The sequence below is a fragment of the Vulpes lagopus genome, chromosome 9, assembly GCF_018345385.1.
Source record: "Vulpes lagopus strain Blue_001 chromosome 9, ASM1834538v1, whole genome shotgun sequence".
Taxonomy (NCBI): Eukaryota; Metazoa; Chordata; class Mammalia; order Carnivora; family Canidae; genus Vulpes; species Vulpes lagopus.
Window position 1 is genome coordinate 68,461,155 of NC_054832.1, and position 18,837 is coordinate 68,479,991.

Below are 18,837 nucleotides of genomic sequence, written 5' to 3' on the forward strand. Positions count from 1 at the left end.
TTGTGGATGTATCTTGCAAGAGATTACTGTGGCCAAGTTCAAAAAGGGTGTTGCCTGTGTTCTGCTCTAGGATTTTAATGGAATCTTGTCTCACATTTAGATCTTTCATCCATTTTGAGTTTATCTTTGTGTATGGTGAAAGAGAGTGGTCCAGTTTCATTCTTCTGCATGTGGATGTCCAATTTTCCCAGCACCATTTATTGAAGAGACTGTCTTTCTTCCAATGGATAGTCTTTCCTCCTTTATCAAATATTAGATGACCGTACATTTCAGGGTCCACTTCTGGGTTCTCTATTCTGTTCCAACAATTCAGGATTATATGATGTAAGAATATACCTACTGTATCAGATATACCCTTTATTCTGTCACTTTCAAAAGCCTCAAAGATGAAATTGTGCACTTCTCTCCTTCTCTCCTGCTCTCCTTCCTTCCTTCCCTCCAAAAAACATGATCAAGTGTTGACTGGAATCCGAGCACTTTTAAGGTGAAGGCAGGATCTGAAAGCATTCTTGATTCTCCCACCCACTGTGGATTTGTCCTTCCTCAATTTCTCGGAAACTTCCTTGAATATATTCATTGTTTTTACCTGATACTAGGTCTCATATGTGCAACATTTCAATTCATCTTGACAAATAAGATGTATTTGTTGTCATTTATCTATTTGAAATCATAGTCTCATCTGAATAAACATAACAAGATGCAGAAAGTCTAAAATAGAGCCAGGTTGTACAGTTGAATGGGCTTCTTTTTAAAGAAGCATTAATAGACTGAAAATATGTGTGAGGTTTGCCTTTTATCCCCTTCTCCCGCTTCTAAGTTAATAAACTATACCTGAGGCATTCTCTGTCCTTAACCAATTTATCCTGATATGTTTATGTCTCAAAGATCATTTTCAGAAAAGAATTAATACTGTAATTTTATACTTTCCTTCATGTTGATTTTTATCTTTGATAATTTATCAAAATCATTGGGGGCCCCTAGATGGCCCAGTTGGTTAAGCCTCTTAAACTTGATTTCAGCTCGGGTCATGATCTCAGAGTCCTGCAATTGAGCCCCGTGTCCAGCTTCTTGCTCTTGGAGAGGCTGCTGGAGATTCTCTCCCTCTCTCTCTCTCTCTCTCTCTCTCTCTCTCTCTCTCTTCTCCCTCTCCTCCACCCTGGCCTCACTCTCTCTCTAAAATAAATAAATCTTTTTATAAAAAATAAATAAAAATTGTTGGTTCCCTTTCTGGGTTTTTTGTTTGTCTTGCTCCTTTTAAGTTTCAATAAGACTGCTTTAAAATGTTCGATGTAGATTGCTGACCACTGTAGTTTTGGAGGTGCTCCTGCATCCCCCTCTGTGTTAGCAGTCCTGTGAGTTTTTCAGACCACTCATGGTCTAGAGTCCAGCAGTCTCCTGATTTTTCCCTCCACTCACTCCTCACATATATCCATTCACTTAGTCCACACATGTTTATTGAAACCCATACACACTAGCTTGGGAAATGTCCTCATGGAGTTTCAGCCTGATAACAAATCACCAATATCTGTTCATTTTACCTTCTGAGTATCTTTCATATCCCCCTCCCTTTTTAACTCCAACACTCATCATCTCTTGCCTACATTAGAGTAGATTTATCTGTCTATGCTTGCTGTTCCATAGCCTTCATCAACATAAAACACAGATCTGTCCATCCCACACTAGGCTTCGACTCTTCACTGGTTCCCTCTGCCCACAGTAGTGGTTTTCATACCTGTTTGCTTGTGTACCCTTCCAGTAAAACATGCTCCAGCAAATACCTGCAATATGTATGCTTAAGTATTTTTGTATTATGTTTATGTAATAATATAGGATATACATTATATAATAATGTATGATGTACATTATAAAAGGTACATGCCCCCAAATAAGTTTTAAGATGAAATGAAGTGTTTAAAATACTTTTAAATTTCATTTAATGGCACAAAAAAAAAACATAGTCAGTAAAAATCTTTTTTATTTATTGATTTAAACTTTTAATTCTCTTTTCTGACTACAAAATTTAAGAGGTGCTTAATGCAGATAACAAGAGAAACAGAGAAACAGATTAGGACAAAAGGCAGAAATCATTTGCAGCCTCATTCTCACATACAGACTACCATGTTAAACATGTGGTATGTGTCCTGTCTCTTCCATACAAAGAACATACACTTGTCGTTTTCAATTAAATTGGTATATATTTGTCCTATTATCACAAGAACTTTTATAAGTGAATAAATATTCTTTTGGAACATAATTTTTAGCAGCTGCCAAGCACTGTATCTTAGGTATGTATCTTCACTAATTAAACCACTATTGTTGGATAAGTTATTTCTCATTTTTTTTTGTTGTAATAAACAATGCTGTGGTGAACATATTTGTACATATATCTTTGAACATTGTTTTATTAAAGTATAGTTAACACACAATGTCACATTAGTTTCAGTTGTACAACATAGTGATTCAACAACTTGATACATTATGCTGCACTCACCCCAAGTGTAGCTACCATCTGTCACCATACATTACAATACCATTGACTATATTCCCTGGGCTGTACCTTTCATCCAGGTGACTTACTCTTTCCATAATGGGAACCTGTACTTCCCACTCCCCTTTGCTCATCTTGCCCATCTCCACAGCCCTGTCCTCTGTAGCAACCACCAGTCTGTTCTGCTTATTTATGGGTCCAATTCTGCTTTTTTATTTGTTCTGTTTTTTAAGATTTAACACATTAGTAAAATCATATGGTATTTGCCTTTCTCTGTCTAATTACACTTAGCATAATACAATCTAGGTCCATCCATGTTGCCCAAATGGCAAGATCTCATCCTTTCTCATTCTTGTTTATGGCCGAGTAATGTTCCATTGTGTATATATACCACATCTTTATGCATTCCTCTGTCAAAGGACATTTGGGCTGCCTCCATAGTTTGGCTATTGTAAATAAGGCTGCAGTAAACATAGGGGTGCCTATATCTTTTTGAATTAGTGTTTTCATTATCTTTGGGTTAAATATCCAGTAGTACCCAGTAGTGAAATTAACTGGATGGTGTGGCAAATTGATATTTGGTAATATTAATATGCAATACTATTTGTGATTATATGATTTTTGGTTATTTGCTGGCACTGTGTCATGCAAAGAAATGTCATCCATACCAGTTTTTTGTCGTTGTCTCTGCTATGTATATAAAGAGATAGAATCTATATAGTATTATTAATATCAACCTCAATTTGATTTCCTTAGAAATTTTATAAAGCTACTTGTCATGTCATGAGGCTTTTTGATTACCACTAGATAATACAAGGCACACATTCATTATGCATCTACGTGTAACCTGCAATAAGTACAGGACCTTTTGAGGTTTGCCTCCTGCCCACTTTTTCCGATCTCATTCACTTTTGCTGTTCCTGACCCATTATTCTTCTTTACTCACTTTTTCCTGTGCCTTGAATGCCTCCTCCCTCACTGTCCCCCACCTTCCCTTTCCCCAATGAACTCCTATTCATCCCTAAACACCTTTCAGACCTTGCTTTGGCCACACCAACCCTAGAGTGAGCTAGGTTCTCCTCCCCTTGCATGCTGTGTGCCAATCACCGTGCTTTCACTTATTATGTTGTATTACCACTGTCTGCTTGTGAATCTGTTTTCCTCCCTTGACTGAGACCTCTCTTGAGAAAAGAGAGTGTATCTCATTTATGTTTATATGTCCAGAGCCTAGAAGAGCTCTGGGTATTCTAAAATACCTGGCAAATGAATACATTTGTTAATTAGGTAGCTGCCATCATTACAATAGTCCACTTATAGTTACAGTAGCAGAAGCAGGATTGGCCTCAATTCAATTCAGTTCAGTTCCAGTAGTATTTATTGTGCTCTTACTCAGCACCTTGCTTAGTAACAGGTGCTTGGAAGGTGAAGAAGAAGCAGAGGCTGTGCTTTCAGAAATCTGGTTAGGAAGAAAGCCCAGCATGCACTCATCCATTCAGTTACTATAGCTTTCCTGATGACCTGCCGTGTGCTGGGCACAATTCTAAGCACTGGGGATCAGCAGTGAGTACAATAGACAAAAACCCCTGCACAGCTTACATCTTAGTAGGAAACATAAAAGGATAATAAGTCAAATGGTGATGAGCATTGTGAAGAAAAGGAATCAAGACAAGTCAAAACAGTGACTAGTGCACAGGGCAGTTATTCTGTTTTATATGGAGTGGTTGGAGATTGGCTTCACCAAGATGGTGACCTCTGAGAAAAGACTTCATGAAGGTGGAGGAGTGAGCCATTTGGATATCTGGAAGAAAAGTGTTTGAAGCAAAGGAGTACTGCATATGCAAAGGTCCTTAGCAGGGGTCTTTTGACTTGTTTTATAGCAGTAAAGAGTCCAGGATGCCCCATGGTGGCTACTGGGTGGGGCTTAGGAGAGGAGGCCAGAGAGGTAGAGAGGCCCAGCTCAAAGGAGGCCCAGAGGGCTGTCCCTAGAACTTCGTCTTTTACTCTAATTGAAATGGAGCCCATTTGGATTCTGAACAGAGTCAGGATGAAGTCTGGTGTAGGATTTAGTGAGGTCTCTCAGGATCCCTATAGAAAATGGGCTACAAGAGAGCAGGGCTGGGTGTACAGAAGGTCCACAGTTAGGAGGCTTGTGTGAGAACATAGGAGAAAGGTAACAAAATGTGACCCAGGGTGGTGTGGTGAAGGAAGTCACAGGGACATGATTCTGAATATATTTGGAAGGTAATGTTGACCGGATTTGTGAATGGATGAGGTGCAGGACCACATACAAACTAGAAAATTCTAAAGTAACAGCAGTGTGCTCTTCAAGGGGAGGGTGTGGGTCCTATGTAAGGAACCCATGGTAGCCTGACTCTCCTCTCCCGCTCAAGCTGAAGGATGAAGAAGAGGCCACAGAATATCCATCTTTATATTCACTCAACTCAAACCTTCATCTTTCACTTTTGTTCCATGAATTATTTTGTCTGTGCAGCTTCACAAGTTGAATGTTGTTGTTTTGATTTCTCACTGCTAATATTTAATTTAAAGGCATTCTGCATAATTTATCTTTAATCATAATAAATGCATATGATCATAAACAGTGATTTGACTTATATTAAATATTTACTTGGGTTTTATCACAGAATATTGGATTTGCTCATCACTTTATCCTCGGTCCTTAAGACGGTCTAGGCATTCAAGAAATTTATGTTAAATGAATGGATCATGATATATTACAAATGCAAGTCGACATTTTATTTAAGGCAATGTGTAAAGCATACATGTAAAGAAATATACAATAACCATTCAGAATTGACTTTAAGTACAGCAAATATAAAGCCATTTTTTTTCCCTGATAACTAAAAAAATGTAGAGGTCATATCAAATGACAGATGCCTTGTTGATTTGTATTGTTTGATCAGTGCCTTTCATGGTCATTGCCTTTTCATTCATTTCTTCATTCTCAAAAAACTGATGTATAGATGTGCGAGCATTTTGAGTTGACCAGAAATGGGGGTTTTTAAACTTAATATTGCAATGAAACAAAACACTCTTGTGTTTAAGGCTGTGACATCATAATCCACTCCAAGCACAGCAAAGCTAATTAAAATGTGTTTTGACAGCCATTTGTAGAATTTGTAGTCCGTTAAAATAGTTTTGTGTTTCCTTTGACTTTAGGTTCTGAACGTGACACCAAACGATGGCTTTGCTAAAGTCCATTATGGCTTTATCCTGAAGGCACAGAACAAAATTGCCGAGAGCATTCCCTATTTAAAGGTAACTGTCCCTGCCCTTTCTCTTTTTTCATCTTCTGATTCTTTTGAGTCATTTGGAATCCCTTGATTATGCATTGTCAATTGATTGGCATGTACTGCTGAGTCTTTTCATCTTCAAAATCTACACCCTCTGACCATGACATTCATAGGCAGTGATTGACAGTGTTGTATGTAGAAATGCCAACCATAAGAGCAGAGATTTGGAAAAGACGTCCTGAAGAAATTCCTAAAACTGTAATTACTAGTTTTTATTTAAATGGGAAAGATAGACCAAAATTACTAATATAATATTTTAAAATACGAGTAATGCATTAAATGTTCCTTTTACAGTTTAATTATACATTCAGTCTAGTTTGAATGTTTGAATCCTGACTAATGGCAACTGACATAAAGTATGGTAACAAATGTCACCTGAATAGGTCAAACCCCCAAAACTGTGATAGTTCAAAATATTCAGATTAAAATATGCCATCTTTTTTATCTTGTATGTCTAATTGAATCCTTGCAAATGCACCAGAATCACACGTGGTCTAATTAAGGGCTGTTCAACAGAACCTTCTTTCATAGTGCAAATATTGTTTATTTGTATGCTCCAGTATGGTAGACACTGGCCACATGTGGCTGTTGGGCATCTGAAAGGTGGCTAATATGACTGAGGAGCTGAATTTTTAACTTTCATTTTAATTCATTTTAATCTAAATGGTGACATGTACCCAACAGCTACCATATTAGGACAGGTAGCTGATGGAATGCTTGTGAACTTTTGTTTTTTAAGTAGCAGTATGTATCACACTTCTCTGATCTCTTTTTTTTCACATGACTTAAATCAGAGATCTCAAATAGCAACCCACTGATTGCAAATAGCTTGCATATTTTATTTGGCCAGCACAGTTCTATTAAAAACAATTTTAATTGCTTGCTTTAGTTAAGAAACTGAGCATTTTATATAATCATGTAAATTTCAGATTTCCCTTGAAAGATCACATCTGGCCCACATCCCAGCACAGGAGCAAAGCAATGTTGTTCCCTTTGAGGTGGCCTGTACCCCCTACCCCCCATCCTTCCTGGCTGTCACCAGGCTTCTATAAACCTTTACATTCCCTGCCCAGACCCTCTGGGCATGTGAGTTTCTCTGATTGAAAGTGTTCCTCTTATATTTCCTTTGGCATCATAAGGGACCAGTAGTGCTCTCCCTGCTTTAGAGATTGGGGAAACAGAGAGCTGGGTGTGTTAGTTAACCTGTCAGTCAAGAGCCCTGATCACAACTCTCTTCTCCTGAGTGATGCTACTCCTGTTTCTTGCTGCTACTTTCCAGCATTATGCAAATAAAATGTCTCCCCAGTGAAGGTAATGAGTTTCTGGTGAAGAAACCTGAAAATGCAGATTTTTAGAAAGAATTTCTTGACATTTAAATTTTTTTTTACCTTTGTCCTTTTGCTTTTCCAGATTCATTCTCTTGCTTTACTATCTCTTCTCTCATTCTCTTTGTTGTTGATGTTGTTTTATATACACTTCAATTCAGCCCTGAAATGGGGTTGAAATAAGCTAAATGCTTTAGCATAGGATTTGTTTAATAACAACCACATTTTCAAAGAGCCCAGCTGGCTTTAATCCTATTTTAAGTTTTGTAAAAAGATTTCATTAAAAGGTGAGGACACATTTGTTTTGTGTACAAAGAAATAATTATTTTCAGTTGAGTCTCTAGCTCGTCAAACATTTTATGAGCAACGAAACATTTTGGTTCAGGAATAAAAAGCCTCCAGATGACTTATGGTAGGATTTGGAGAGCAAAATAAACGGGATAAATACCCAGTCAAGAAATTCTCTAGGATATTGAAATGTGATTAATTCCACAGAAATGACTCACATACTAATTTTCTGGGCTATTACACTGTTAATTAATGATAAATGTATTGTTAAGTTTGGCTTTATCGCCTCTTTTTGAGTTTGCATTCTAAATGTTGACCAGTAACCTAATTGCCAGACTTCAATATTGAGATGAATTTTTCTGTCCTTAGATTTTTGTATGGTATATAAAGATTAAGTAAATCAATGAATTGGAACTCATATTTAATTTTTTTCATCAAATACTAGTACTGTCCTTTTTGCAGGAAGGAATAGAATCTGGGGATCCTGGCACTGATGATGGTAGGTTTTACTTCCACCTGGGGGATGCCATGCAGCGGGTTGGGAACAAAGAGGTAAGGAGCTTATGAATTTCTCGTTCTCTTAACAGAGGGTAACCTCGGGGGTGGGTGAGAGTAAGAAATTTACAATTGAAAAAATATTTTGAGCATGAACTTTGAAGGTAGTGATTAAAACTGTTTAGCTATTTAAACTTTTTTTTTTTTTTAACAACCTAACAACTCCTGCCTAAAAAGAATTTTGGGGCTTTTTGACTTTTATAGTTTCTTCCAGGATACTAGCTGAGTAATCATAAGAGCAACCTCTCAATTAGTCATGTGTATGTGTAGGGTTGTGAGTGTGTGTGCACACATGTTGGTCTTGGTGTGTAAAGAGATAAGCATTGCCCTGAAAAAATATTTTTTATTTTATTTATTTATTCATTTATTTTAAAGATAGTATTTATTTATTCATGAGAGACACAGAGGGAGAGGAAGAGACATAGGCAGAGGGAGTAGCAGGCTGTCTGTGGAGAGCCCAATGCGGGACTTGGTCCCAGGACCCCAGGATTACAACCTGAGCCAAAGGCAGATGCCCAACCACTGAGCCACCGAGGCCTCCCTGAAAAAAATATTTTTAAAATCATGAAATGAAGAGATGTCTCTGAAGTTGCTTAAATATTTTTAAAATATTTTAACAGTATGCCTAGATTTGTTTTTATTTTATTTTTGAGATTTAAAAAGTAGTTATTTTTAGAATGAAGTCTTTATTCAGCTAATTCCTAAGCACACCGTACCCAGTGGTTAATTATGTAAATTGCCTTCTGGTGTTCATTACCAAGTTTCAGATGAATACCTGTAGCTCTAGTAATGACAGGCAAATGGAATAGCTAAAACAGGTTGCATGTTTTCTTAGTGATTATTGCTTTTCTTTTTTTTACTGAGTACAATGTCAGCTTCTTTAAACATAATATTAGATTACTAATCATGACATCATGTACTGAAGTTCCCAAACTGTCACGATCATGATGATTTATAGGATGTTGGTGGAGAATGAAGCCCTCCTTGTCTGTCTTACATCATCCTGGGGCTCTAAGAGGCAGGGCTCTCCTTACAGACCTGGAATGAGGGTGAAGCGAGACATTGTGTCTTTGTAACCATTGCATTCCATATATGTTGTAAAGTGCAGTCCACTTACAAGATGAAAATAAAAGATAACACAGCTTCAGGTTTCTAAAACATGGAACCATCTGGACAAGTGAGGGTTCATGAGAGCAGGGGGTTTTGTGATGGGGTAATTGCCAGCTAGACACATGAACCAATTTGGTGTAAGAGAGATTTGGATAATTGACACTGTTTTCCTAATATATTTCTGTACATCTGTCCCTTTCCTCTCTAACCTATCAGTCAGGCAACTGGAATGAAATGAGGCATTAGAAGTGGAGAAGGGAAAATAACCTGCTGATTAGTTCTCATTTTTTTGTGTTCTTTCACTGTTTTAGATATAAATGCCTGGTAGCTCCTTTGAGTGAGAAGGATAAGAAAGACTTTGCTGTAGTATCTAACACTGGATAATGTTCGTGTCTGATTGCAATAAATGTAATTGTCACTAATTAATTTATCTTTGAACATCTCAGGGTCCAGGGCAAAGACAGATAAAAGAAGTCTGCAATTTATTCTCACATCGTAGATGAAAACAGCCCTTACTTCAAGGGCAAAGAATTCACTGCTAAACATTTGTCAGGGGCTTGAGATTTGAACCTATGGGACTGTTCTATCAGCTTAATTATCATTAATATGCAAAGAACATCACAGTTCTTGAATTTCAAAAATTCACAAGGATTCATCCTTACAGCAGAACAAAAATAAGCTTCGAGGAGCCCTATGTCAGTATGGTCTCAATATTGGGTATTGAATCTGTGAACTCACTGTCACATTCTGAGTTTGCAAACTGAGAAGCAACCATCCTTTATGTTCCAGGGCAGGGCTTCTGCTCAGGCACCAAGAGAGAAGCAAACCCACAGCCTCTGTGCTACAGAGGCGGACAATAAAATTGTCTTTGAAGAAGGTTTTTCTAACAAGCTTATTTCGAATGAGCAGGAAGAGGGAGGAAGACAAACCATGGTGGTCTTGTAAGGGTTCAGCTGCAGCTCTAGTTAGTATTTCTGTAACTCCCAAGGCCACAGCCCGTCTCCTAGTCCAAGTCGAAATCCTGGCTCTCCTGCCTGCCTAGCGTCAGCACATGGGGTTACAGAGATAGCTCCCTTGTCTTCCTCTAAACTGATTTGCTTCCTGGGTCCCATCTCTCAGTTGATGATATTGCCACCTTCTCTCCAGTGAGGTCAAGGCCTCATTTAGGGAAGTCTGCTTCCTCAACCCCTGGCACCCATCCTGCCTTCCTGCTAGCTCAGTCACTGTTGCTGTTTGCTACGTTCCAAACTCAGGAATGGCTGGACAAGCCTGGCTGTTGTGTCCTACTTTAGTCTTACTTTCTTCCAGGCCATCATATGTTCAGAAACCCTACAGTGCAAAATACAAATAAAGTCATATGTCCAAGTGGTGGCATTCATGGTCCTCCACAGTCCAGCTGCAGCCAGCTGTTCCCACCACAGATGTGTCTCACATGGCCCACTGTGCACCACACTCCAGGCAGGATGGGCTCCTACTGGGGTCACACCTGACAGGCCTGCACCCCTGACGGGGCCTGGGCTTTCTTGAGTGGGGATCGTTCTTTGGACCTATTATTTCTGTGTGGTGAGTGTGTGTGTGTGTGTGTGTGTGTGTGTGTGTGTGTATGTGTGTGTGTAAACCATACGTGGCAGCAATTTGACTTATAGAAAACATTGATATAAAACACATGTAAGAAAGTATCCCCAGGTGATCTTTTTGTTTATTTTCATATTTTTTTCATATCCTAGGAAAATAGTAACTAGAGAAAATTTTCAGAGGATTCTAATTTGATCATTGATTTTCTTTCTTTCTTTTAAGATTTTATTTATTATTTGACAGAGAGAGCACAAACAGGGGGAGCAGCAGGGGGAGAGGGAGAAGCAGACTCCCCACTGAGCAGGGAGCCCAATGTGGGTTCTGGGATCATGACCTGAGCCTAAGGCAGATGCTTACCAGATTGAGCCACCCAGGAGCCCTGATCATTGATTTTCTAGCACACTTGTATAGTAAGAAAGCACTCTGACAGAATTTGTTGGGTCCTCTATATAATTGAAGATAATTTCTTAAAATTCCTGACATATCATTGTCATGGTTTTGTTTCTGTAAGTGGCAGAGGGGCACAAAATTAAGTATCCAGTAGGACTGACTGTAAGTGTGACAAAAGACCCTATAGATAATTTAAACACACCACCATAAGCAAAATGACTTGCCTAGGTATCCAGCATGGTGAATATTAAGTCCAGGACTATATCCTGCCTTCTAACTCCTGAACTAGAACTATGAGCTTTGCTGGTTTGGTTTTCCTATAATATTTTTTCCCCTCACTTCTGACAATGTGCCTGGTCCATGAAATGAATTGCTGCCGACTCTAAAATAAGCGTTTCAAAAAATCAACTGTGGTAATTAATATTATTGTTCACTTTAACACTGAAAGTAAGGAAATGAAATCCTAAATTTAAATTGGAAATGTCTTAAAAAGTCAAATTAATTTCAAAAGTAACGTTTAAAAAAAAATTCAGACAGTGATTAGCCATTTTAAGTTTCTGGCTTTTAAAGAAGTTACTCTAGGGCTAAAACTTAATGGATTTAAGGAAAGTATAAGAATTATTAGTATATATATTCTTAGTTTGAGATATTATTGAAAAAGATAAATAAGAATATCACTTTTGATAGTTTTTTTTTCTTTTTTAATGATATACAAAGATAGAGAGTGGAATGAGTTGCCAAAGCCCTGGATTATAGTTCAAGATATTTATAGCCTTTTTAAACCTCAGTTTCAACATTTATAAAAATGGACATATTTGAGATTATTAGAAAGATCAAATGTGATCACACATGTAAAAGTGAGTAATCAACTGAAAAGTGTTATTGGAAATGCAAAGTGATATTGTTATCACATTTGATTTTTTTATGTGAAAACGAAGGAAATTTTGACCTAAGAATTTTAAGACTTTTAAAAGGTAGTATGTTTTACATTTAAAGTATATCTGGGGGAATCCCTGGGTGGCTCAGCGGTTTAGAGCCTGCCTTTGGCCCAGGGGGTGATCCTGGAGTCCGGGGATCAAGTCCCACATTGGGTTCCCTGCATGGAGCCTGCTTCTCTCTCTGCCTGTGTCTCTGCCTCTCTCTTTCTCTGTCTTTCATGAATAAATAAATAAAATCTTTAAAAAATAAAATAAAAATAAAGTATACCTGGGAGCGCCGGGATGGCTCAGTGATTTGGGCGTCTGACTCTTGGTTTCATCTCCAGTCCTGATCTTGGGGTCGTGAGATGGAGCCCTGCATCGGGCTCCATGCTCAGTGGGGAGTCTACTTGAGATTGTCTTTCTCTCCCTCTGCTGCTCCCCTCCCACCCTCCGTGGTCTCTCAATCTCTCAAGAATATATAAATCTTTAAAAGCAATAATAATAAAAATAAAGTATATCTGTAGTTCTATGAAGATTATTCTTTTTGTGTATCTTCTTAACCTACCTGATACTAAATGCCTGGTTTAATTGATCAAAGTGTATATTTGAAATCACTCTTCAAAAAGTAATCATTAGCTCAGACTTGGAGTATTGAAGGCAGTACTATTAAGTACAAACTGGGGCATCTTCCAACCTGAAGACAATGGAGTGTGTGTGGTGCTGGAACCTTGTGGGGGGGCCCCTGGGGAGCATATGGTGTGGGTGTCACTGGAAGGAGACATATGGCGTAGCATACTCTGCAGCCAGCTGTCCCTGAAAAGGCTAGTCTTCATGGAGGCAAGTTGTATCATGTTACAACTAGCCTAAAGCCACAAATGTTATCCCTCATGGCAGAAAAAAAACCCAAAAAGGAACAAAAACTCCCCTTTAAAAAATCTAATATGGGCTATTGCTATATTTATTGCCAGCTCAGAATGATACTTCCTTTCTGTCTATTTAATTTAATGGAGAATTTATATCCTCTTACCTTGGGGCCGGCTTCTGAAATGCAGACATGGAGAGAAGGTACATGTGAAAAGAAGTCACTTTTCCTTTCAGCAATCCAATTCAGTAAATGCAAATACCTTCGAAGAAATTATTAAAATCATAATCCTTTCCTTTTAAAGGAAACATAAAAGTAGAACTTAGAAATGAAAGCTAAAAGATAAAAGCCACTACGGTTTCTTACATTCTTACATTATCTATCCACTTGACAATTAAGTCTTAGATTCTGTGCTGGACACTCTGATGAAGACCAAAATGAGTGAATCCTCATTATGAGAACATAAAACCTAAGAGTGAAAATAAAGTGCAGACATGCATTTATAATAATAATATGTCATTATCAGAAACCCAATCAAATAATGGTATCTTCACCAGTGTAACAGATTTGGGCACCTGACTAGCAAACTATTTAAATGTTACAAAAGTGGGGGCACCTGGGTGGCTTAGTCGGTTAAACATCTGCCTTCAGCTCAGGTCTTGGTCCCAGGGTTCTAGAATGAAGTACCTCATCGGGCTCCCTGCTCAGTGGAGAGCCTGCTTGTGCTCTCTCTCTCTCTCTCTCTCTCTCTCTCAAATAAATAAGATTGTAAAAAAATAAAATTTAAAAAAATTAATAAATGTTGCAAAAGTGATTATTTTTAAATTAATACAGATACTTCATGTGTACGTAGGTCAGTCTCTCTGTTCTTTCAGGCATATAAGTGGTACGAGCTTGGGCACAAGAGGGGACATTTTGCATCTGTATGGCAGCGCTCACTCTACAATGTGCATGGACTGAAAGCCCAGCCATGGTGGACACCAAAAGAAACAGGCTACACAGAACTAGTGAAGGTGAGTGCTGAGTTAGACTTCATCCTCACGAATCCTTATCTATTTCCTACTCAAAATCAGAGAATGCTTACCATAGAGAGGAATGTCAGGGAGGAGGTCAGTTTTACATCTGGTGACATTTGCAAAAAAGATAGCAGAATGAATCTTTTCATCCCATTAGCCAAAAGTTCAGTTTAGTTGGGGAAGAAGGGAATTTTTCTTGAAAAGCAGTTCTGAAACATTTGGACTTTAGGACCGCTTTACACTCCTAAAAATTATAGAGCATTCCAAGGAGTCTGTAGACAAGGAAGAAAATTATATCGTCTATCAGTATAATTATTAGACATTAAAACTAAAAGAAATGTGGTATTTACTTATGAAATCTTTAAAAATAACAAAGACTTCGTTACACATTAATATAAATAACTTAAAAATAACTTTAGGGATGCCTGGGTGGCTCAGTCAGTTAGGCATCCAACTCTTAGTTTCAGCTTGGAGTCTACTTTTAAATGTTTTACATTTTTCACTTTTTTTGCTAAAGAACATCTTGAAATATATAAAATATAAGACGTCACTGATGAATTTTTTTCCACTTGGGGGAAAGAAGGTTTCCGTGTAGTTTCAATTTACTTACATTAAGTAAGTTTTACTTGACCATATTTATTCTGTATTTCATTGTAAAATCAAACTATAATGATCATAATCCAGTTGTAAAGTAGGCCACCATCAGTTAGACTTTGAATATTTTATAAGTCAGAAAAACATGGTGTGGTGACAATGAGTGCAGATCGATTTAAAGAGATTCTATTTCCAAAACGGAAACGGTACAGGAAAAACATCGTCCTTGACAAATCTACTACAGTTTTGTGCTATCAGCAGTTCTTTCCATTGTAAAATTTCATTCTACCTCAGATTGTATCACATCAAGCTCTTCTGATTCTCTTTCTACCACTTCATCTTTTTCTCTTGGTCTCTTTGTAAGTTTATTTCCCTACTATGACTTTTAGGATGCTTTCAAGGTCAAGTACCAGAAATGCAACTGGAATCTGGCTTAAGGAATGAGGAATTTGATTTACTGGGGCAAAGGAAGCCTAGCCCAGCAGTAGGGCAGACTTCAGGGGTTGTACACCTAGGTGGAAGATTTTCTTGTCTCTACCCTTCTTCGCTGGTTAGCTTAGTCCTTGTGTTTGCTTACTTCAAGACAGTTGTCAGAAGTGCCTGTAATGGAAGGTTAGAAAGTGTTTGAGAGCTTCATAACATTGTTGAATCACCACACCAGGCCCAAATGGCCCTCTTGAAACTTCCTAGGAGACTTTGTTCTGGTGATCATAACCACATCACATGGGCACTCACAGTTATGAAAGAGTCTGAGAAACTGAGTAGCTAGCAGCAGGCTGGGGCAGCCGGCTTCCAGCAGGAGAGTGTACCTTTCCATCAACCAGGGAACAAAAATCTTTGCCTCCAGTCTGATTGAGCCAATTAAGTCACTTTTCCATTCTGGATGAATTACTGGAAAGGGTCTATGAGATTATCTTTAAACCAATAGGTCAACTCCTGAAGCCCAGAAAAAGATCTAAGTCCAGTGGATTAACCTGAAAGGAAATAAACACCTGAACTGTATCAGCGTTCTGGTAGGAAGAAGGAAAGGCACAAGGGATGTTTGAAGAGTGACCTCCAGGGTTCGGTGTTCTTGCTAACTGGGGACATGCACTCAGATCCAAACACTGTTTTCTGCTCTCTGTTTTCCCTTTCTTGTCATTCATTTTCTAAAGAAAAAAACCTTTCCACTCTGGTTCAGCTGCTGTTAAAGTTTCTTGTTAAGGTCTTCTTGTTAAAACCAAAGCTCAGCTCCCCAAATGGATTTTTCTGTCATTCTGTTCTATCTCCAGCTGCAGAGTGACATTAACATGCAATATGAAAGTTAATTCACCATGTAATCCCATGGTTAATACTCCTTTCCAACTTTATAGCTTTGGTCAGGGATTCAGCTTTACCCAAAATTCCAATTTCATTACTATGTATTTCTTACCACTGCCCTTTACTGTTTATAAATCAGCCAAAATTCCAACTCCCACCAGGGCATCCCATGTGACAGTCTCACCGCCCTTTACCCCTTCCTTTTCCCCTTCTCTCCTATCCTCTTCACAGCCAATTCCTATTTATCATCCTTCAGATGTTACAAGTGGTCATTTCTTTTAGGAGAATAAAATAGGGGCCTTTCTTTCCATGTATCCGTAAACACTTATACATCCTTTTAAAGTGCTTATACTGCATTCTAATAGCCTCTGTAGTGCCGTGTAGTCTCCTGTGTCCTATGCTCTAAGATAGTGGGACCATGTTTGTTGTATTCACGACTGCACAGTATCTGATACATGGTAAGTGCTCACAAATGAAGTGTGTTGTATACGTTTCTATAATGTTTCTCTAGTTGTCCCATAAATATGTCAGAAGTCCCAGGGATATAAAAATCATACTACTTATATTTCTTACATATAAGTAGTTGGCACAACATCCTTTTGGGCCTTTCCTGAATGTGGGGGAAATTCTCTCCTACTGTTACTGCATTGGGAGGGATGCCTAAAGAAGAAGATCCTCTCTCTCTACCCTATTTGAGGAGGAAGGGACAAGGGCATTCTTTTCTAGAAATTTTTGCTATATAATAGGGAAGGATATTTAAAGTATCCAGAATTCCGGTTGAAATATCAAGTATTTAATTATGCTTATAAAATATTGGGGGATGGGGCAGGATTTTGGAATGACAAGGGGAATATCTTTGCAACTCTGCCCCTCCATAAAAGTGATGAAAGCACTGAGAAAATTGTCAAAAATCAACATTTGCTGAGCTCTGTACATCAACCAAAGAGTTGCAGTAATTTAAGGAACATTTATTCAAGAAAATCTGCTAAGCCTCAGTAAGAACAGAAGGATTTGTGGGATACTAACTTGACTTGCTCTCATCCATTCCTCCCCAGCTGAGGATAGCCTTGAAAACTGGCAGTCTCATACTAGTTGTGAAGACCATGAAGACCATAGCCTAGTGGGCATCAAAGTAACATGATTAGGTTTGGGACCTTTTGCCAAGTTTTATATCCAGAGTACTGTCACTATTTGACCTATCCTGTGCTGCTTGGAAAGCCCCTCTCTCAGGACACTGTTGTTATTTGACCTCACGCATAAAGTGGCTTTGTCCCAGGATATCAGTCAAAAGAATCAGTGGCAGTGTTTTAAATATTGGGGTAAATGAAAACCTGCCCCCCGACACACACACACATGCAAGAAAAGTGCATAATAAAGAAAATCTGATGAACAGGATGTCCATGAGGGGCTCTGAAAAGCTCTGACACATTCCCGTGGATGTATATTTCAATGCATGTATGCTCTGGGGTGTGTGCCCAGGAAATGCCCAGGAGGGCCACAGTCTTTTTTCCTTTAGCTGACTCTGAAGCTTGGTACAGGCAAGAAATGAAGGCTAGAGCAGAGTGGTAAACTGCCGGAGCATTGCAGGCATGCCAGAACTCATACAGAGCCCCTCAAAAAAGGAGGGAAGAGTTAGTAGTTCAAGCAACTAAGGTAATCTGTGACCATACATTAACTGACTATTAAGCTAACCAAGAAGAGATGTTAGTCGTCATGCATGGCAATAGATTGTAAGAGACTTCATAGAATTAATCCAAGAAAGTTGCTAAACAAACAAGTAGCAGCAACAACAAATGCTGGGGGAACCCTGGGTGGCGCAGCGGTTTAGCGCCTGCCTTTGGCCCAGGGCGCGATCCTGGAGACCGGGGATTGAATCCCACATCGGGCTCCCGGTGCATGGAGCATGCTTCTCCCTCTGCCTATGTCTCTGCCTCTCTCTCTCTCTGTGTGTGACTATCATAAATAAATTTTTAAAAAATTTTAAAAAAACAACAACAACAAATGCTGGAAGAAAGCAGGTGAGATTTTTAGAGTTGCCACATTATCTAAAATGTCTAGTCTCAATGAAAATTATATACCGCACAAAGAAACAGAAGAGTATATGTATATAATAGGAAACTACAGTCAATAGAAACTGTTAATGAGGAGCCTAGAGGCTGAACTTACTGGACAAAGACTTTAAATCAGTATTATAAATATGTCCAAATAACCAAAGGAAATCATATCTAAAGAATTAAAGGAGATCATGACAATGACAGCTCACTTAATAGAGGATATTACTAAAGTAGTGGAAATATAGGAAAGAACCAACTGGGAAATCTGAAACTACAGAGTATAACATCTGACATATAAAATCACCCCAAGAGGCTCCACGGCAGATTTGAGCTGATAGAAGAAATACTGAGCAAACTTGAAGGTAGGTAAACTGAAATTATTCATACAGAAAGAACAGGGAACAGAAAGGAAAGAGAGTGAAGAAAACAATCTGCGGGACACTGGCAAGTATGACAATATATACATAATAGAGTCCTCAGGTGAGAAGAGAGTGGCAGAAAATTTATTAGAAGAAATAATGGCCAAAAACATAGTAAATTAGATGAAAAGCATTACATATCCAAGAAGCTCAGTGAACTTCAAGTAGAATAAACTCAAGAAACATACCTAGACACTTCTTAGTCAAACTTTCAAAAGCCAAAAATAAAAAGTCTTTTGATGTTACAAAGAGGACTTATTGTGGAAAAGGATTCCTCAATATGATTAATGGCTAACTTTTCCTCAGAAACCATGGAGTCCAGAAGGCAGAGGGATGACATTTAAATACAGAAAGAAAAAGGGTGGCAACCAAAAGTTTTGTACCTAGCAAAATGATCTAAAAAATAAAGGAGAAATTAAGACATTCCTAGAGAAATAAAAACTGGGAGAATTTCATGCTAGCAGACCTACTCTACAATAAATACTAAATGCAGTTGTTCAGATTGAGATGAAAACACTAGACAGTAACATAAATGTACATGAAGGAAAATAGAGCATTACTAAAGATAACTGCATGGATAAACATAACAGAGATTACATTTTTTTTCCTTATCACTCTTTTTTTCTTACAT

The 18,837-nt window shown here is 38.3% G+C and overlaps 1 protein-coding gene across 2 annotated transcripts in view; it reads left to right on the forward strand.

Moving 5' to 3' along the window:
• ASPH (aspartate beta-hydroxylase) overlaps positions 1 to 18,837 on the forward strand; it is a 211,438-nt gene that overhangs the window by 156,455 nt on the left and 36,146 nt on the right. For both annotated transcript variants that reach the window (XM_041769500.1, XM_041769501.1), the window contains exons 19-21: positions 5,666 to 5,764; positions 7,875 to 7,964; positions 13,700 to 13,837. In XM_041769500.1, the coding sequence (XP_041625434.1) occupies positions 5,666 to 5,764; positions 7,875 to 7,964; positions 13,700 to 13,837 (327 nt within the window). The remainder of the gene's footprint in view (positions 1 to 5,665; positions 5,765 to 7,874; positions 7,965 to 13,699; positions 13,838 to 18,837) is intronic.